This window comes from Callospermophilus lateralis, chromosome 6 (assembly GCF_048772815.1).
Source record: "Callospermophilus lateralis isolate mCalLat2 chromosome 6, mCalLat2.hap1, whole genome shotgun sequence".
In the NCBI taxonomy this organism is placed as follows: Eukaryota; Metazoa; Chordata; class Mammalia; order Rodentia; family Sciuridae; genus Callospermophilus; species Callospermophilus lateralis.
The window spans coordinates 55,714,730-55,736,750 of NC_135310.1; the positions used below are offsets into that span (position 1 = coordinate 55,714,730).

Here is a 22,021-nt window from a genome sequence, read left to right on the forward strand (position 1 = left end):
AAATCCGTTGAGATCCCACTTGGTTTACCTCTAAATGTGACTAGTCCTTTTTCTCTTTAAGCTTTTAAAATTCTATCCTTATTCTGTATGTTAGGCATTTTTGTAATAATGTGTCTTGGAGTGGATCTCTTGTGATTTTGTATATTTGGAGTCCTATATGCTTCTTGTATTTGAATTTACATTTCAATCTTAAGGTTTGGAAAATTTTCTGATATCACTTCATTGAAAAGATTGTTCATTCCTTTAGTTTGTGTTTCAGAGTCTTCATCTATCCCAATAAATCTTAAATTTGGCCTTTTAATGTTATCCAGTAACATTAAATATTCTGTTCATGGTCTCTTAATATCTTTACTCTAGGGTTGACTTTATTTTCAGAATTATATACTTTGTCTTTGAGACCTGAATGTCTGTCCTCAAAGTGGTCTAATCTATTGGCGATGCTTTCCATTGAATATTTAATTTGATTTATTGATTCCTTCATTTTGAGGATTTCTGCTTAATTCTTTTTCATACTCTCTCTTTATTGAAGTGATCTTTAATTTCCTTATTTTCTCCTTTATTTTACTTCTTACATAGTGTTTTAGCTCATAGAACAGTTTAACTACGAATTTCTAAATTCCTTCTCTGACATTTCCTCAACTGTGGTGTCATTGAAGTCTATTGTCAAACATTATGGGCTGGTTTGTCCCCTTGCTTTTTCATATTGTCTACTGATCTATCAGTATAGTTCTGACTTCTTTTAAGTAAAGGACAACTATGTGAGCTTCTTTTTCTTAAGAGTCTGGGTTGGGTTGATATCTAGATAATGATATTTTAATTCAATGTATGCCTCTGCTGATCCCAATATCAGCTCCATTTTAAGAGATATCACTAAAGAGGCACAGTGGACTAGATAAAGGAGAAATAAGGGAATGGAGGAGGACAGGAATAGGAAAGACAGTGGAATGAATCTGACATAACTCCCCTTTGTACATATATGAATACACCACAGTGAATCTCCTACAAGACAGATCCTAATTCAAGTAAGATATACTCCATGTTTGTATATGTATGTTAAAATATACTCTACTGTCATGTATAACTAAAAAGAACAAACTAAAAATGAGAGATACCACTGAGCCCTATTTACAGTAATCACTTCTGAGCCAAGCCTCATACTATTCAACCTTGTAAGAACAAAAGCTTATTCAATTGTTCTCTGTGGTTCCTCAAATTTTGGTATAAACCTATAATAAAGTTCTGGAACAGGTGAAAAAAAATGGTAGTTAAATTTAGTAAATTAATATAAACTTAAGTGAGTGCTAAAAGGAGGTAGGAACAAAGTTTGGGCAAATGGGAGAGGGTGAAAGAAGGAGAGAGAGAGAGAGAGGAGAAGGGGGGCTATAAAAGGGTAATTTACACCAATGTAGAAAGGAAAAATAGATTAATGTGTGTTATTTGAAGTAGTAGTAGATATTGAAAGAGGATGAGTAGGTGGTTAGAGAAGCAGGTATAGACAGACTGCAGTTAGGAAAACAAAGATGGGAAGATTGATTCCAATTAATGCTTTAAACCATTTGATGAAATACATTCAAATGGGTTTGAGGTACAACTGACAGCTATTGGGTTAGTAATTATTTAAATGAAGGAATTACTTATGTGATCAAGGTTAACATGAGAGTTGTTTATATTCTCAGAGGGTGCAGTATTGTGAGCTGACTGATTCTAATGTTGCAGAAGTTTAGGATAGTCTCTGAAGTACCTGGGTTTGCTGGTCATCAGTATACCTCTTCCCTTCTGCTAGATTCTTTTAGCAGTAGTGAAGGTCCTGCTTGCTGTCTGTGTGTGCAGGAACACTGGTTGTGGGTTTTCCACAGGTGTTCTGTGGTGCAGGAATATTCCCCCTGATGCCTCTGCTCTCTGAGATGTTGTAGTAGAGGGTCTCTAGTGGTTCATTCACCTGGATTCTAGTTTCTGCCACCCCTGGTTGTGAAGGATGGGCATTGATTCCCTCTGCTTAGTAAATCTGACACAAGGGACCACAAGTAACCAAACAATGCCCTGTCACTTGCCAGTTGCAATCATGGTTCAGGCTGTGTACCTATTTAGGCTGATATCCTCCCCTTTGAGCTGCATAGCCTCTGGTAATTTCCTCTGGGTCTGCATGTTACTGGGTATTCAGGCAGCTTTCCCTCTGGTGTGGGGCTGTGATCCTAGGAACTATCCCAAGTCTTCCCACAGTGCCTCCCGTCAAGTGCCAGTAGTGGGAAGTGGGGCTGGTGAATCAACTTTCCCTTGTTTGGGGCCAAAGCTGCTTCATCACAGCCTCTGTCTGAGTAGAGGCAACCTGCTCAGAGCTTTTTGCCCTTGTCTGGGTTGCAGCAGCTGAGTGGGGCTTGCTGCACATCCCCAGTCCAGGTCCCTTCCAGCCCACTCCAATCCCCTTGTTCAGGGGAGGAGGAAGAGATGGGGCTTTAGAGATCTACAACTAGTAATCATTCTTCCAGAAGTTCTTTCTGGCCAGATTCTTAAGAGGGCCCACTGCAGGGGCCTTCCCTCTGGTTACATTTGCAGCTATCTGGGCAGTGGAATCCCAGTGCAATTTATGAGGGTGACTGGTCTGCTGTGGGCTCCACAAGGCAGCTGTAGACTCCTGGCTCAGTTTTCTTTTCACAGTTTGGTTTTAAGCATTTTGTGCTGGTTAAGGAGCCTTCTGAGTTTTAAATTTTGTCTGTCTTTGCAACAGTTTTTAAGGGGGTGAGCTTAAGAAACTGTCCTCTTCCTCCACCACCAACACCTTTCTCTCTCTGAAGCTCCTCTCCACCCGCTCCACAGGAGCAGTTAAGGCACTCTGAGTTTTGTTTTCTCCTCTGGTAACCTATCTTCTCGTCTCTTCAGATCTCAGACTATGTAGTATTGAGTCTTAGAGCATCTGTTTTGTCACCTGCCTCTCAAGTCTTCCTCCTTTCCGTGTTGTGATATCAGGACTCACTGCCTACCTCGCTTCTGCCATCTTCCTGAATCTTGAGGAAATTTCATTCTTAAAATTTCAAACATTGGAAATTTTTTGCTGTTCAGTTTTGCCCCAGTCTATTTTTTTAAGGAAAATTTGTCAATGGAGAGAATATTGAGGTTTTTTGAACATAAAAAATATATAATAATTCAGAGGATAGAAGCAAAGGTGGAGCAGACTTCCTGTGTGCCAGCCATGCTCACAGCAATGCTTAGAGTTGATTGAGCCTCATTTTACCTACTAGAATTTGAGACAAAGCGATGGAGTGACTTACCAAAGCCCACAGCTCTTATGTGACGGTCAGAACTCAAACCCAAGTCTGTCTCACTTGAAAGCAGAGGCTGTCAGTCAGTATACTAGCCTTCCTACCTACAGCTACCTTTTTCTAACACAGGCCAATTAACTCTTTCAGCTGAGAAAAAATTAAGAGAATTCGAAAAAGAATTGGAAAAAAAAGAGGATGGAGATGCAATTAATGAAGAAGGTAAAGAAATCTGTTGCCACTGTTACTGACTACATCTTTCCTAATGTAAGCAGATTAGCTGATAAAATATCTTATTCTTTTGCTGCAGCACACCGTCAAGAATCTCAAACAAGCACTTCTTTAGAGGACACTGAAGAAGCCAAAAGAAAGTCAGACAATACCCTTGGTAATTTATTTTCTTATATTGATAAAGATGGTAATAAAGTAAACTGCTAATACCATGTTTGTTGATCTTCCATGTATCTTATGTTTTTTAGTTGTTGGTGGACCTTTATTTTATTTATGTGTATGTGGTGCTGAGAATCAAACCCAGTGCCTCATATATGCTAGGCAAGCACTCCACCACTGAGCTCAATCCCAGCCCTTCCATTTATCTTCGATCATACTTAATATCGAAGCTTAAAATCACCACAAAAATTGAAAACTTCAAAAGGAAAAAAAGTTAGCATCTCTCTTACAGTTAAACTGAACAGCTATAGGATAAAAAATAGATTGACTAGAATGAATAGGAAAACATAGAAAATGGGAAGATAATATAAGTAGAGACCAAAGAAAAATGTTTAATATTTCCAACCATTATATAATCATTATTGTATAATTATAAATTTTTCTTAAAAGCTCTATACGTCCTATAATGCATTGGAATCAGAGCATCAGAAACACATAATTTGGGTTGTAAAATTTTAGCTTTATCTATTGTGTTATTTGCCCTTATACAATTTTTCTGTTCATATTTTAACAGAGAGCATATCGCATTATGTTACATAACATTATATGATTATAATATAACTATAATTTTATAATTTGTAATATTATAATTATAACTATATGTAACTATATATTACAAACTGCTTTGCCTTTTTTGACTTAAGGTGTATAATTTAATTATATTATTTCATTGGAAAATATTTTAACCTTCACTTAAAATTACTGCACAATATGAATAGGTAGTAGTTTTAATCAGTTCTTTATGTTGGAAATTTAAGTTACTTTTCTTTTTTTGTACTACTATAAATTATGTTTCAACAAGTTTTTTAATATAAAGATTTATCTGCATGTTAATATAAGTGGAATCACTAAATGAATTTAGAGCTATACACAGAGTCAAAGTCTTTTTTAAATAAAAGTTGTTACAAGTTATGTTCTTAGTAATATACAAAATACGTATCATTGGCTCCTCTTACTGATTCCTACTAAAGATTTTCTCTGAAATGTTATTTTAATTTTTACTTCTGAAGTTTATTATTTTGATATTTGTTTGCCATTTGTTTCTTTTCTGAGGTGACCATTTTTGTTTTTTGATCTTTTTTTCTAAATTATTGAATCAATCATATGGTCTCTGTATAAACTTTTTATATTAGTCCCTTATTTTTTATATTTTTTCCAATTTTTGAAGTTCATCTTCTAAATCACATTGCTGTTTTTGAAGTACATAGAGGTATTTTTCATAGTGTTTGCAATCAATTCATTGTTTTTCCATTGTTGATTTCTTTCTTTACTTTTAGACATAAACTGTCTTCCTCTCAACCAGAGATAATGGGTGTGTGTGGGTGGGTGTTTGTGTGTGTGTGTTCTTATATTCTGGTGGTTTTTTTTGTGGTTTTGTACTGGTCCAACTTTTTTGTAGTTGGTCTTTAAGTGCATCTATAATTTGTTTTGTTTTAGAATGTAGAGCTGTTTTTGCTTGTTGGTTTAGTTTCTCCTACTATTTAGACAGATGTATTTTCCTGCTGTTTATTTCAATCCTATTAGGAATTAAACTGGGCAGTGTCAGAAGCTTGTGTATGGCACCCCAACTCTCTGACACATACACACAGCCTTCACAGAAGGCAGCCCCATACATTCAAATGTTGGCTCTCAAGTGGCAGCTGGGAGCCCCATCTCTGCTGCTATGAAGCCCCCAGCACCAGTCAACAAAGAGAGCCTTCCCCTGGACAGCCTGTTCCCTTTCTTAGGGAGGTATTCTAGGCTAGAAGCAGGGATCAGGGCCTGACCAGTGAGGCATGGACACGAGTCCTGCCAGTGTACATTAATACAAAGGCTCCCCCCTTTTTTTGTTTTTTTGCCTCATGTCTCTGAATTAAGCACAGCATCTTGGAGTTAAGAGATCGTTAGTCATCTCAGAAAGGGCACTTTTTTTTTCCAATTTTGATACAGTGGCATTATATGAAACTAAAATGACTACTAGTTTTGCTTCAGGTTAGGTTATTATCTTTATTTGCCCTCCTGACATATATGTTTACCCATTTGAATTAAAAATTAAAGTTCAGGACTGCAAATCTTGGGTTCCTGGACCCATATCACAAGCCCTCCTTGGGAATCCACCTATGTTTTTTCATTTAATACTGTCCTTTTGTTGTTAACAATGTTTTATTCACAGATGAGAAAGAAATCAATGGAACATCTTCAGAGCAAAGTCATTCTCAAGATCCTATTCAAAATCAAAATTTGAATTTAGACTCAGGTAAGTAATATGTGGGTAATTTGGTTCTCTTAGATTGTGGTCCTTAAAAATACAAATACCTCCTTCAGAATTCGGGAGAAATGTATGATTTTTGAAAAAAAAAACAATATTACCCAACTTACTCCATGTATTATGAACAGTTGCACATACAGAAACATGGGAAAATAGCATATGATAGGTGCTCTTGGTGAAAAGAATATTGGGAAGATACTCTTCTGACATGTAGCTGTCATACTAGTTCACAGGATGGCTGTTGAAGCAGGTTAAAAGCAAAGGACAAAATCTGGCACTTTACAAACCATCTGAATTAACCCTCTTAAAAAGTTGATAGGAAATCTGCAATATATAGATATATGTATGCATGTGTGTGTGTGTGTGTGTGTGTGTGTGTGTGTATAGTGCTTTCAACTTTTTGACCATCCAAGCTATAAGGAAAGTTGGGAGATGTAGTTTCTCATCTAGGCACATTGTTGGCCTTCACAGAATCAGGGTTACATTACTAAAGAATAGAAGAATGGATATTGAGTGAACAACTAACAGCTTTACTGCCACAGTCCGGCTGCAGCAAAATAACGGCGGGGGGGCGGGGGGGTGACGAACAACTTGTGTACCTTGATACAGCAGTAGTAGGAGCCGTTTATTGTAGGACAGGAGCAGTATTTATACATTCCACACAGCTTATCTTAATTAGCATAAAATAGATACAGCAGTCAACCAATAAGGAATCTCCACACTTAATGGTTCGCTTTTGTTACTTCACAAACCACTGGCATTTTGCCAGGCGCCATCCAGACTTGTTTACAGACTCTAACACTTTACATTTAGCATCTTTGCCTCGCTATTTTTGACTCACTATGCTCCCCTCTCCCATGACTGTAGGAAGATGATGGGTTCTTGACTCTTCTACTCTGGTTCCTCAGAAACTCTCTTGCCCTCCCTGAGGACACTTCAATGCAAGGAGAGCAACAGGCAGCTGCTCTTTGAAGGCACTTTTGGGGGTTTTCTGGGCTAATATCAACTGGGCTCTGGACAGAGTCCCTGTGGCTAGATCCCTGGGACAGCAGCTCAAGAACATGACTGGAAAGGCAGAGGTAGGGGAGTCAGGTGGAGCTGTCATAGTCCTGTTTCACTGCAGGAATGGATGAACATTTAAAGGGGTGCAGCCTAAGTGTAAAGAGGCACTTCCACAACAAACAAGACCAAGAATCAAGTATAACACTTGAAAAGCAAGCCTGTGCCCCTCTTTTCCCAATTCCCTACAACTTGCTTGCTTCCTGTCCCCTTACCGTCTCTTCTGATTTCATGCTTGTAACTGGAAGCATTCATCTTGTTTTCTGACTCTGATGCTTGTGCTTAGCTTGACTCCTAGAATCCTCTGGTCCCTATGTCTCCTCTCCAGCTTCCTTAGCTTTGCCTCTTCTTGACATGACTTTATTCTTGCCTCGTGAGCTCTTATTCTGATGCACAAACTATAAGACACTGTTCTAAGAGTTCATGATTCTGTGATTCATCACTTAATATCTCTTCTCCTTATACTTCTCCCTTCTTCCAGCATGTGCAATTATATAAAAATAGTAAATTCTTGGATTAAATATTAACAACCATGTTTCATTGTTCACTAAAAGTACTAATGGCTTTAATTTATTAACTTATTTTACTTCATTCACAATAGAAGATTCAATTGAAGAGGTAACTGCAGATCATCCAGCAGTTATTTCCATGCTTGAAGAGAGTCTAAAAGCAACATCGGATATGAACTTTGAAAATCCCTATGAAAAGCATGCTGAAATCTTGGAGGAAATCCTCAAAGAAGTAATAATTCAATCTGTTAATTTTTATCATTGACTTAACTATAACTAGGAAAATGTCCCTCTAGTGTGTTTTAGTCCTGACAGTATTTAAACGTGTAGACTCATGAACATTTTGTAGTCAACATTGTTATGTGTAAAGTAGTACTGATGCTCTTTGGTAAATTTTCAATTATTAAAAAAAATTGTGACCTAATTTTATAGCTTCAAAATTAATTCATTAACTTCGATTGTCCTTGATTCAGTTCAGTTGGCTAAAAGATGGTGCATATGAAACCAGTGCCAAGATTAGATATTTCATCTATGAAATATGGCAAACTACTGCTTTATAATGGAGTAACTTTATAATAGAGGAACTCAGGGTGAAAACTACTGTTCTATTCTTCATGGAGTAACTTAAAGCAGGGCACAGCCTGCTCTCTACAGTGGGAATAAGAAAAATTACTACATGAGCGTATAGAACCACTTTGCATTGGGGGTTTCCTCCAGCTCCCAGCTATACCAGCCTTCCTGACTCTTAGGTTCCTTGGCTCCTCAACTCCCTCTGAGCTTCCCATACAGATCTTTTAACATCTTCTGCCTCTTCAAATTGTTCTTTCATCAGTTTTTTTCCTTCAGAAACATTATGAACTCTGCACCTAGTATTATGTTAGATACCAGGGATCTGAAAATGAATTCCACACAGCCGTTGCCTTTAAAAAGCTTTCAGCCAGGTGGGAAGACTGAGCTGATACGTAAACTAGTAACTGTGCTAAGTGGCAAATAGATATATACAAGGTGTAGGGATTCCATGAGGGTGGGAGCCACCATCTTTGCCTGAGTGGTGAGACAAAACACCCCAGAAGAGGAGACATATAAGTGAGGGACAAGTTTGGAACTCTGGAAGTCTTTGCCCTTGACTGAAAATGTGCTTCATTCTCTTCTAAGTTTATCCTGGAGGGTACAGATCTACAGGGAGCACTACTAAAACATTTTTAATACAGGATTATATGTAGTGTGTTTGGGTAGTGAACTGCAGTTCTGGTAATGGCGGTGTAAATCATATGGGATTTTAATATAAAAGTTTACATCAGATTGTCTTTTCTGAAAAGACTAGGGACAATGTGCTGGAATTATTTTTTTTACAAGAAGCTGGAGATAAAAATTAATTAATTAATTTTTAAAAAGAAGAGATATGCTGTTTCACAAAGGGCCTACTCCTTTGGGAAGCCATTTGTCCATATTGTGTTGTTATTATTTTATTGAATTGTTTGTCTATTTTTAACTTATATTTCTTTATGCATTCTGGATATGAGAACTTTGTTGGACATTTTATAATTATCTTTACAAATGTCTTCTATCTTGAATAATAGGAGTTCATTTCAATGCAGTCCAATTTATTAACTTTTTATTTCACAGTTAGCACCTGTATGGCCTGATGCAGAAATCTTTGCCCACCCAAGGTCAGGAAGATAGCTTCCTAAATTTCTTCTGAAAACTTTGCTTTGTCTTTCATATTTAGACTAATGTCCATTTTTAACTAGTTTTTATGTATCATAAAATTCAAATGACCAACAAATACATAGAAAGGTTTTCATTTGTATCAGAAAAACACAAATGAAAATCAAAATATGAGGGTCAAGTTTCACATTTCCCAATAGAGATATTCAGTTGCTCTAGTACTGTTTATTGAAAAGATCATGCTTTCCCCACTATTATAAACCAAGTAACTTTCCAACTGTGGTCTGTTCTGGACTCTGTTTTCCATTCCATTGGTCTATTTGCCTATCTCTGCCAGTGCCTTATATCTTAACTACAATAGTCTTGAAATCTGGCGGTGTGGATCCTTCAACAACCTGCTTCACTTATCATCCCATCCCTCTCTGTGTCAGACATTATGTTTTGCTTTGCTTCCCTCTCCACATGGTTCTCTCTTGCTAACATATCTATATCTCTATTCTGACCCATTTCTGCCTTATATTTAAACTTGGGGCAGTTAATATATCCTTCTATGCCCCCTCTTCCTCTGGGTCATGTCCTACTTTTTCTGATTCCTTCAGTCTCTGTCTGTTCCATGTCCATCTGCCATCCATCTATTCACAAATGAGAGAATATAAACATAAAATAGCAAAGAAAAGGGAATCTAGAAATAACTTATGAATGCAGAAAAATAAACTTTTTATTATTAAAATCACAAGAGGATAAAAAGATGAATAATATATTACAATATTATTCTAATTTTGGAAACATTATTTTCCTCTTACTCATCCCTCCCCTGAAGGTGTCTAAAGAAAGTACCCTTTATTTTTAACTGATCAGATCTTAAGACCCCAATTCCACAACTCTCAGATAATAATAGCTGGGTGGACACAATTCACCTGGGGATGGTCCCTGCTAGTTCCCTTCCCCCAGGAGCAGAGTTTCTAGATTTGGAGTCTCACATCTCTCTTCTTAGCCACACATGCTAAAATTCTTTAGGATATGAAATCCTAAGGAAGGTTTCCACCTTCTCTCACAATTATCCAACTGGGGATTTCCCTTGCATACATTCCTGAACTAAAGCTCTTACTACTGATACATCCAAAATTTGCTTCCCCACCCCACCTCAGGCACCCAAATCCCCCATCCCCAAACCTTTCCTGGGCTCATTTTTGAACTTTCCTGGACTTGAATAGCTTGAGCTACTTCAGTGATAGCAGGACCTCCCCTGTCAACCACCTCTTTCCTTGAAATCAGTGAACAAGCCAATAGTCTTTCCTTTCCCTTCCTTTGCTCCACTTGTTTTTGCTAAGTGATAATTTTCCACCTGCAGCAGAATCATTTGGAACAAAGTAAGGTCAGAAAGACAACTCCCGCAGTCAGCCCTGCCACACAAACTTCTCCCAAAAAGGAGTTCAGAGAGGTTGGCTTCCTTCTCAGAGTGACAATGGAAAAAATATAGCAAGAATAACACAAATGATTATCACAATAAATCATTTTATCACATGAAGAACAGCAGAATGTCTTTTTAACCTGATAAAGAAGGTCTAGTTTAGGATCACATTAAATTTAGTGACCTATGGAAATTTATAACAATCTTATAATAATTTGTAATAAATAAGAGAAATAACTATTGGAACAGAGGAGAAATATAATCATTTTTGCAGTTGATTATTTTTATTCAAAAAATATCCAAGAAAATCTAAAAGCAATTAGAGCTAATAAGCATGTTCAGAAATAAGGTAGCCAAATGAATTTTTAAAACTCCACACAAGACAGGAAAATAAATGTAAAATAGCTAATAATAAACTTGAAATAAAGATGAGAGAGCCACATGAATGAAAGTATTGTACTTTAAATGGGAACATAAGCAGATGTCAACACCTAGAAACATAACAACTTCTTGTATGTAAAGACAAAATCTTATTTAAAAAAATCTCAATTTATACATTTGATGCATTTTTGTAAGGAACTAAAAATATTTTAATGCCTTCAAAATTCTAATACATACCATTTGATGCATTTGTAATAAAAAAATCAAAAAACAGTTTTTTAAACAAACTCTAGTGTTCATGTGGAAGAACCAATAGCTGAGATTAGATAAGAGCAGTTTGGCAAAGAAGTATAAGAGACCCTTGCTCTACTAGCTACTAAAATATGTCCTAATACTATTTGCTCATCATACAAGAATCAACAGAACCACAGAGAAGCTTCAGGAACAGACCTCAGTATAGATAAAACATTAGCCTGTGCTGAAGGAATTGATCAATTCAGTCAATTCAGTGTTCATAAAGTTAGCTTTGGTTGGGGGGCACTTAGATTCTCATCTTATATGAAAATGAAAATAATAACCCCAAAGCTAAATATTAAAATGACATTTTTTAAACCAGAAGAAAGTATAGTACCATTGAAATGATCTTAGAATGGTCAAATATTGTGTTAGATTTTTATCACTGTAACAAATACCTTGAATAACTTATAAAGAGAAATGTTTTGCTTTGGACTCACAGTTTGGGAGGCTTCAGTCCAAGATCAGTTGGCCCAGGTTGCTTGGGGTACTGTGGTTAGGAAGGAAATCATGAAGAGAATGGTGAGTGTGTAGCAGAGCAAATATGCTCACCTTATGACCAGGAAGCAAAATGGAGAAAGAAGACAGAACCTGGATCCCACAGTCCCCTTGGAGGACATGCCCCCAGTGACTTCCCACTAGGCCCCACCTCTTATAGTTTCCACCACCTCTTAATAGCACCAAGCGGAGGACCAAGCCTTTAGCATATGGTCCTTTGGAGTACATTCCAGATCCAATATCTACCAAGAACTCTAGGCAACTGCAATAGAAGAAGTCTTTAGAGAAAATCTCAATAGAGAGGCTACTTAATAATGAGTGTCTCAGGCTAGGGACATAGCCCAGTGACAGAGCACTTATCTAGCATGCAAGAGACCCTGGATTTGATCCTCAGCAATGCAAAAAGGGGAGATTATTTTGAGATCCACAAAATGATCTATCAAGGTATATATAATCTTTCTATAAGGAAATCATGGCCAGGCACGGTGGCGCAAACACTCACCCTGTAGTCCAAGCAGCTCTGGGAGGCTGAGGCAGGAGGATCAAAGCCAGCCTCAACAACTTAGCAAGGCCCTAAGCAACTCAGAGAGACCCTGCCTCTAAATAAAATATTAAAAAGAGCTGGGATATGGCTCAGTGGTTAAGTACCCCTGGGTTCTAAAAAGAAAACGAAATCATGAAAATCAAAATTTTAAGGCAAAAGTGAAACTGGGGAAGATAAAATAAATATAAAATTAATTTCCTATAAATCAATGGGAAAATCTATTACTGCAATATAAAAGCAAGCCAGGACTATAAGCATTTTAAAAGAAGAAATGCAAATGGTTAGTTAAACATTTATAATGGTTGTTTCAATAAAAATATGAAAATTAAAACCATAAGATATCGTTTCTCACCTATTAAATTGACAGTGTTTTTTAAAAACAATACTTGTGAAGTGGTTATGTTATAGTTATTTTCAAACTCTGCTAGAGTAAAAATTGATATAGATGTTTTTGGCAGTACATATGAAAAGTCTTTACAATATGCAATCTTTTTGATCTTAAAATCATGTTTCCTAGGAAGCTAACCTGAAGCAATACATAATATTTAAAGGTTTTATATAAATATGTTCATCACAATGTTATAAAAATATGAAAGATTTAATATATAAATATATTCATCATAGTATTACAATAAAAGTACAAGTGATGAATATTTAATAGTAAGGAAATGTTTAAACAAAGTAAGATTTATTCATGTACTAAAATACTAAGAAGCCATTTTTTTTTTTCAAAAAAAAGTTGAAAGAACAGAAAAATTATGTTCTATCTCAATGTGTTTTAATTTTGTATCTTCTAAACTTGGACAGTAAAATCTTATTAGTCATTTTTGTTTCTTCTTTGTTGCTTTTCCTTTTGATTCCTAATCCTTTCATGTTAACCATTTCTAAGTGTTTGAAATTCTTTTTCTTTCAAAACACTGCTTACTCAGATAAAATTTCAAAAAAAAAATAATAATAATTTTGGATGCTCATGGCCCCTTGACATTTATTCCCTTTTGATTTCTAATATTCCATGATACCTGATGGCACACAAGCTGGTTTAGAGTTCTCAGAGTTGTGCATTCACAGTTACACGTTACTAATTTTCATATTTGTGTTGATACAGGGAACAGGGAGGTGAGAAGTTAGCAGAACTCCCTAATAAGCACCTACAATATTTGTTCTGACCCATTTCCTTCCTACTGCTTTCAGAAACCATCTCCGTAAATGTCCCCTCTCACAGTGAAGGGTGTAAAGCAGAGGGTGCTGGTCTAGGACTTTGCTACTCAAAGAGTGGTGCATGTACCATCGTCTCCAGGAGCATGTTAGAAATGCAGACTCAGGCCCACCCAGGCCTTCTGATAAGGATTTGTATTCTATGATATTGAACAATATATATCAAAAATGTATTATTGTTTATTTATTAAAAGCTTTTGCTTCCCATTCTTAACTCTTAAAACTTACAATTTTATTGCTTTAAAATTGTTTCTCTTTTAAAATTAATATATTCTTTTCTTTTTTCTTCTCAAAGTCAGAACTCAAAACATACTTGTTTGAGATCCACAAAATGATCTATCAAGGTAGAATCCTCTACTTGTCAAACTATGATGGTAATATCAGTGTGCAATTTTTCACAGGTGATGGAAGAAAATAAAGATAGGTTTTCTGGAGCCCCCCAAAATGGAGGATGGATCTTGGGCAACTGCCCTCTTATAAAGGAACTGTGGATTGCCTTAATTGATAAAGGAATTTTACCTGATTTGGTAATCCTTTTATCAGATACAGAAAACAATGGTTGGTAAATATTTATCATGTAAATTTGAAAGTGGAAATTTATTGCTGATAATAGTTTTGTTTAAAATACAGAATGGAAAGTCTTTTTCTTCTATAGGCTGTATCAATAAAACTAGCAGTGACTCCATACTGCCTACATAAATAAAATAAAATAAAATACAGAATGGAGAACTTTCCATTCTTCTTAAGTATAAATACTGCCCCAGCAATCCCTGCAGGAACTACTGGTGCACAAAATAAGGTTTCCATCCACCAAGAAGATGCCCTGGGATGATGTGCTGGCTTGCTGAACATTCCAGCAGGCCCTCGTAATTGTTAACTGTTCTTTAGAGCTAGCAATTTAACACCCCCTTTAAATCAGCAGCTACAACTTCTAAGTGAATGATATGTAAGACCGAGGGCAATTAGCTACATAAATATGTTAATTTTTCATTATTCTGTCACTTTGCCTCTGAAGAAAATAGGTATATTTGAAAGGAGAATTTCCAGGGGGAAAATGTAATATAAAATTTTTCATGTTTTAATGATTTATACCATATTAATATATACCTTTTTAAAACATACTAAGACAGTCTTTTATAATCTAAGTTCAAACAAATTTTTTTTAAAGAATCTAAGTTCTCTTTAGATAAATCTTTAAAGGAAAATATATTTGGATATAGGCAGAAATAACCTTTTGTTGTTAATTTCCAAAATGTATTTTACTCTATGCAACTTCAAAATTAATATTATTCTCTTTATATTTCAGGAAAATGTTTACTTAACAGAATATATCGAAGGCATAAATCTGAAATCAATGCTAAGATTTTAGAAAGATTGTTAGATGAACTACAAAAGAAAAAGCAGGAAGAAGCAGCAGAAAGGTAAAGTATCTGTCTAGAATGATGAAACAGGTCAATGTATGCATTGTAGCTGCATTTTCTTACAATCTACACTTGTGAAATATTTCTAATATCAAAAAGATAGTCTCATAATTAGATCCGATTCTAATTAATTCTGAGAAAAACAGTGATTTTGCAAATACTTTCAGAATTTCTAAAGAACACAGTTGTGAACGTTTTCGAAGCCCATAGCAAACTTAATCAATTATCCACTCTCAAAAGATGCTTTAAAACAATGAGCACAGATATGTGTACACACACACACACACACCCTACAGAGAGATATTATTATATTTGTCTCTGCATTAGTTTTGCTAACAAGTATCTACAAACTGAAGCAATAATTTGATAGGAAGTAAACAAATATATTCTTTGTGTGATGTGTCTAAATTCCAAAGCCTGAAAACTACATAAGGAAAAACAAGAACTAGTTATTTACATTTGACCATTTGACAGTTTTCACATCAAGGGCTTATTCTTTTTTAAAAGTCTTTTTTTTTTTTTTTTTTTTAGCTGTGGATGAACTTTTATTTTTATTTATTTATTTTTATATGTTGCTGAGAACCCAACCCAGTGCCTCACACTTGCCAGGCAAGCACTCTTCCACTGAGTCACAACCCCAGCCCTGAGGGCTTATTCTTGTACCTGGGTATAATGGAAGTTTTCAAAAGTATGAATACATATTTATCTGTTCATAGCTAGGATCAAGATTAAACTTCAACATATGAAGTTCCTCGGGTTGAGGAATAAAATTTAAAAAGAAACAGTGACTTAATTTGTTAATTGTTCTTCTTTGATAAACATGCTCTTCAAATACTAAATTTCAGTTTGTACCTGAAGCAATAAGACATAGACATTTAAGCGTACATTTCTATTTATTAATGATGGCACCTGTAGGAACATTCTCAAATATTTTCTTTTTCCTTTTCAGATATTAGCAATTAGATCATCAAACTCTAAATTTAAATTATAAAGATGGGAGGTGGGTAATTGTATAGGGGTAGTAAACTGACTTGTGTAGCTCAGAAGAGGTATTTTTTTGTTGTTTTTTTTTAATGTATATTCTTCATCTAAGTTAGTTATTCCCTTAGGAACTTGACCCCAAGCTCCATGAAGTATAATTTAGTTGAATTGATGAATAATAAAATCATTGTTCTGTATATTGACTAAAAAGTATTACTAGTTCAAAAAAAATTACAAATTTATTAGATTTACTTTTAGCTTTCAAAACTTTTATGGCAAATGGAGCAATAATCTGCTAATATTTAAGGAACCACTTAATTTTTTTTTAGTATATGAGAAATAGTTCAATATTTGGGAACAGAAGAAATATTAATGTAAGAGTAAACTAAAGCTCATGTGATTTCTAGACTGAAAGTCTGATAATTTAAAATAGATATAAAATAAATATATGTAATTTTTTAAAAAGAAAAAGATACCTTCCCCTGTTTCTTCCAACTATGCTTTCACTCTCTCCTTACCAGAGGGAATTTTCTAAGTTATTTCTATCTTCAATTTTTAATTCTTTTGATTCCAAATTTTCACATATTTATAAACTTCTTAAATGTCAAATACCTGCCCAGACTTTCCTAGTTGTGTGTGTGTATATATATATATTATATGTTGATCATACAAATGTGTTATATGCACATAATCACATTATTGATTATATATATGTATTTTATGTGAATGCATGCTGGGCATTCACAAGACCAGCGTTTAATATATATGATTATATGTTGATTTTTAAAATCTAATCATGAGTATTTGAAAGCAGACTTTTTTCCACATACTGTACAATGAAAACTAACACCTTTGAAAAGGGGGGAAATGCTTAGAGACTTCAGTTAATGGCTTTAAAATTGGTTAGAAAAAAGATAAATCTAAAGGGAAGAGAGAAGGAATGGGAATAGGAAAGATAGTAGAATGAATCTGACATAACTTTTTTTTAATTGATTTTATTTTTTAAATACATGACAGCAGAATGCATTATAATTCTTATTACATATATAGAGCACAATATTTCATATCTCTGGTTGAAGACACCAATTTGTGTCTTCATACATGTACTTTGGATAATGATGTCTCTCACATTCCACCATCATTGCTAACCCCCTGCCACCTCTCCTCTGCCCTATCTAGAATTCATCTATTCCTCCCATGCTCCCCCTCCCTACCCCACTACGAGTCAGTCACCTTATATCAGAAAAAATATTCAGCATTTGTCTTTTTGAGATTCTCTAACTTCACTTAGCATTATCTTCTCCAACTCCATCTCTACTCTCATATATATCTAAAAAAGAACATTTTTTTAAAAAAGATAAATCTAATAGGATTAAGAATTAGATCTTGGGTCAAATATTTAAAATCATGCTAAATTCTGCAATTTTTCCAGCATCTATTTCCAAATTTGCTAGTCAAATTGCAAGATAATTTCTGTCATCATCGTTTATCTTTTGATTGTATTTACAAATGGTTTTTATAGAAATTTTTAATAACAAGCAAAATTCTTCCTCATTCTGGCAAGGCCTAAGATTCTTAGCAGCAACGTAGTTTAACCAGGCTTTAGATAAGGAAGATCTCAAAAAGAATCCTGCTGAACTAAGTAGAACAAATGACTGCCCCTTCATTGACTGTCAATAGGAAAGGAATTCAGAAAGAGGGCTTTATAGTCTCACAGACCTGGGTCACAGATAATTCAAAATTACACCAAGACTTCTGGCTGGAACACAGGATTTAGAATATAATGAAAGAACATTGTCCACAACAGAAAGCAGACCTGTTGGGAGAAGAGGAGTAATATCTTCTGAAGAGAATAAATGTAATTAATTTTCAAAGGAAGGACAAATGGACACAAAGAACAACCAAATAAAAGAGTAATGACAGGCCTTAGGGAAGCTGTGGCTCCAGCCCTTGCTACTGATAGGAATGAACTCTTCTTAACTTGTCCCCTGTTGGTGAATACTTGGTATCATTTTTGGATACAATTTTTAAAAGATGCAATCAACATGCTTATGTTTCCTTCTGCAGTAGCATGCCTATGTTTAAATACCTAGACATAGAACTTCTAGGTCAAAAGTATACAAATTTTTCATTTTTAATAAATATTGCATTTCTTCACCATTTTACTAACTTTTCTTTTATCTATTTTCACCATTATTAAGGCAGAATTAGTGCTTTGACCTTAATGAAATAGAGTTCCTCCAGATATTTAAGTTTCCATAATCCAGATTTCTAAATTTCACCATTACTGGGGCAGAAGATCTAGCTCAGTGGTAGAGCACCTGTCTGGCATGACCTGGGTTCAAACCCCATACCAAAAAAAGAAAACAATTAGCTTTTTTTCCTGATGAAAAAGATAAACTTACAACTTACTTCTATTTATTCAGTGCAGAAAATTTTTAAATGCAAAAAAATTAAAGAAAATTTTAAACTCTAATGCCACTACCCAGAGATAGTTATTGTTAACAGTTTATTTTCTTCTAGTCTTTTTGTCCTCATTTATATACATCTTAAATATAAAATTAAAATAGTACTACACATTGTTTTATATTCTCCTTTTTTTCCACTTAGCATTATATTGTGAAAATTTTTCATTTAATCAGATAAAAATGTTACGAATCCTCCCATTTGCCTTTGAACTTACAGTTAAGTAGTCCTTTATTACTTTTGATAAGTTTCCTAGTTACTATCCAAAGTTATTTAAAATATAACATTCCAGTTTTTCCTACCAAAACAACAATTCAACTGAAAATTAACTCAACATGAGTAATTTAAAATTGTACATTATAACATAAAAAGTATAATGAATATTATAAACAATTTAGTCTTTTTATTTTTACCACTATAAGAGTTTAATTCTATAATAAGGTAAGATGTCTAAATTTCCAAGGATAATAAAATTTTGGATCTTCTCATTTCAGAAGAGCCAAAGAAGAAGAATTGAGAATAGAAGAAGAAAAGCAAAGGCTATTGGAAGCCATCAACAAGAAAGCAAAAGGCAAACACAGATTGATATGACTAATAATGTGTCACTTAATCTTGTATTGTTACTACAAGCAACTACATTATTTGAAGTGAATTATAGACAGGACAATCACATTTTCTAGTTTGCCTATGAGTCCAGGTTTATGTCTATGGTTATGTCATTAGTACTCGCTTTTGTTATCAATCAATTTAAATTTGGATAATAAATTATATGGTTACTGGAGTCATTGACTCAGAGAAAAAAGACTCCTAACATAGATACATACTCTTGCACCTCAAGAATATGTATATACAGCGGAACAGCATGTGTAGAATGTCTTTAAATGGTTGCTTCTCATGGGTAACACATGGCAGTTAGAATTACTTCTCCCAGAACAATCCTGCAAGGGCTGAGAAAATAGCCAAACTCTCGCTTTGCCTATTGCCTTTACACTTTGTTACGTTTTCAGTTTCTAAGTTTTAAGTTTCTTTAAAGGCTGTAGTTTTCAAACTGAGATCCATAGGTAAAATTCAGGGGTTTGTCAACTTCAATGGAAAATTAATTCCAACTATAGTTTCACTGACCTTTAAAACTCAATTTAGTATTTCCTTCAACTGTTAATACAGGCAATAAACCTCAACAGTGTTAGAAGTACCTTGACTTTGTTATCAGTAGAAATTAAGATATTTTCATTTTATATTGTAGTTTTATATATTGTGTCTATGCTTATCACTGTTCCATCATCATAGCAGTTATTAAACCAGCAGCTAGTTCTTTTTCTTTAATACATTAGTAAGGTTGCAAAATTTTCCTATAGCACAAAAAATAGTTTAAATCTTGATAGCTGGATTTCAGTGTTTTCGGTTTCTTATATGTTTTATTTTATGAATTTAAAAACATTATTCTGAGAAGAGGTCCATAAGTTTCACCAGACTTCCAAAGAGGATAATAGCTCAAAAGAAGTGCAGAGTATTTGTTTCAATTTTCCTCTGCTATGGCACAGGCCACTCCAAAACTTAGGGGCATAAAACAACCAACATTTTCATTAAACCATTCTGTAGGCCAGGATTTTGGATAGGACAGGGTGGTAGTAGCTGACTCTTCTCTGAACACTTTGGTACTGGCTTTGAGGAATTGGAAGTGGATCCTCCAGTCCCAGTTAAGGCCTGAGAACACTGCAACCTTGATGAACATCTTCACTACAATACATTAGACAACCTAAACCAGAACTTTTCATTTAAGCCTTCCCAAATTCCTGATCGACAGAAACTACAAGGATAATATGTGATTGTTTTAACCACTACATTTCTGGGTAATTTGTCATGAGTCAACAGATGACTGTATAATTAACAATCAAAATCACAAATAGTTCAAGGATCTTAAAACATCTTTGAACCATCCCAAATTTATATGGTACATAGATTATTCAGTAGGGTTTTAGAAAAAAAGGTTTTAAACTTTTTATAATTTTCTGAAATATACTTATGTCAATTCTTATGTACATTTTATAATATATCTAATATGGATAAGAATACAACCTACATAAATGAATACACACATATTTGAGGTATATGACAATTAAAAAAATTTTTTTTAGTTGTTGATAGACCTTCATTTTATTTATTTATATGTGGTGCTGAAATCAAACCCAGTGCCTCACACATGCCAGGCAAGTGTGCTACCGCTGAGCCACAGCCCTAGCCCCAACAATTTTTTATTATAGGAGATATTTTATTATAGGTGATATGTAGAGCACATAGCTTCATCACATAACAAGCTTGTAAGATTCAGCAAGTGTTGCTTCATACTTGCGTGTGTTACCATAAAATCCTCAATCTAACATAAAAAGATTCACTACTTTCCAAGTGACATACTTAGAAGCCTCGTGCACTGTGGTTTGGGTTCAGACCTAGATGTAAGAATATTTCAGGTTGTTTTTCTCTGGGTGCTTAATCATCTGGATTTAGATAAAATTTAGATGCCAGAGGTGTATCACACCATCAGAATGTAATTCTTGGAGAAACTTACTGGGGGAAGAAATTTCCACAAGAGTCCAGAAAACAATTATTTTTTCTTATCATCTCTGCATATAAAGAGATGCTTTCCATTTTCATAAAAATATTACATGAAAGGGAATTAGAGAGACCACTTTTCTGATACCACTTGCCATTTTTTTCCTGAAAAACTCCAATATATATTAATGGTCATCAGGGACTACATAAAACTTAGAATTATGCTTTCTAAATTTATAATGGAAATTATTTACCAACAATCTATATTATTTAATATTTTTAATGATAAGAAAATCTATCCACTTTTACTCTTTGGTAGGGTTTTAAATTTGTATATCCACTGTGGAAATTAGTATGGAAATTCCTTAAAAGACTATTCCTCAGTATCTTAAAGAATTTAAATCAGCCTACTATAATGGTACATGCATACCCATGTTTATAGCAGCACAATTCACAATAGCCAAACTATGGAATGAGGCTAGGTGTCCATATTTAATATATATCCATTTGTACAAACTTAATTTCAAGGGCTCAAGAACCACACATGACTAGTGGATATCATATTAGACAGTCATTCTCTTATTGAATGAAATTGGACTGCTTCTGATCTTATACTGTTAGATTATTTGGGGCTGCTATAAACATTTCTTCTTTTCAATGAACCCTTAGTCATGTTTTCCCATAACACTCTTAGTCTGTTAATTCTGTACCACCATGTTGAGTGGGTATAATAGAGATAATGCATCTGTCTCCCCCTTTAAACCACCTACTCCAGGAGGGCAGGAGTCACTCATTCTTTTGGCCTCACACTTATCAACACCCAATGAATATTTGTTGATTTAAATTGAATGATAGTTTATTCCTTCTAATTCTTTCTAGAAATTGATGCTATTTATCACGATCCTGATGAAGAACTCGAAGGTGAGGACTATGATGTCCATGAAGAATCTGAAGTGTCTGAAAACAGACCGTCATTAGCACCTGAAGATTTGGAAATGCCTGAAACAGAACATAAATTAGGTTAGACTTCACTGAGGGCCACATCTTTCATTCTACTCAGGTTCATTAGAGA

General features: G+C 34.7%; 1 protein-coding gene across 1 annotated transcript in view; it reads left to right on the plus strand.

Annotated features, from left to right (window-relative positions):
* Positions 1–22,021, plus strand: part of Ak9 (adenylate kinase 9) — a 117,043-nt gene that overhangs the window by 40,241 nt on the left and 54,781 nt on the right. Inside the window, exons 13-20 of the mRNA XM_076859460.2 lie at positions 3,405–3,476; positions 3,565–3,672; positions 5,857–5,940; positions 7,613–7,752; positions 13,933–14,089; positions 14,838–14,952; positions 18,894–18,970; positions 21,829–21,969. Coding sequence (XP_076715575.2) covers positions 3,405–3,476; positions 3,565–3,672; positions 5,857–5,940; positions 7,613–7,752; positions 13,933–14,089; positions 14,838–14,952; positions 18,894–18,970; positions 21,829–21,969 — 894 coding nt within the window. The remainder of the gene's footprint in view (positions 1–3,404; positions 3,477–3,564; positions 3,673–5,856; positions 5,941–7,612; positions 7,753–13,932; positions 14,090–14,837; positions 14,953–18,893; positions 18,971–21,828; positions 21,970–22,021) is intronic.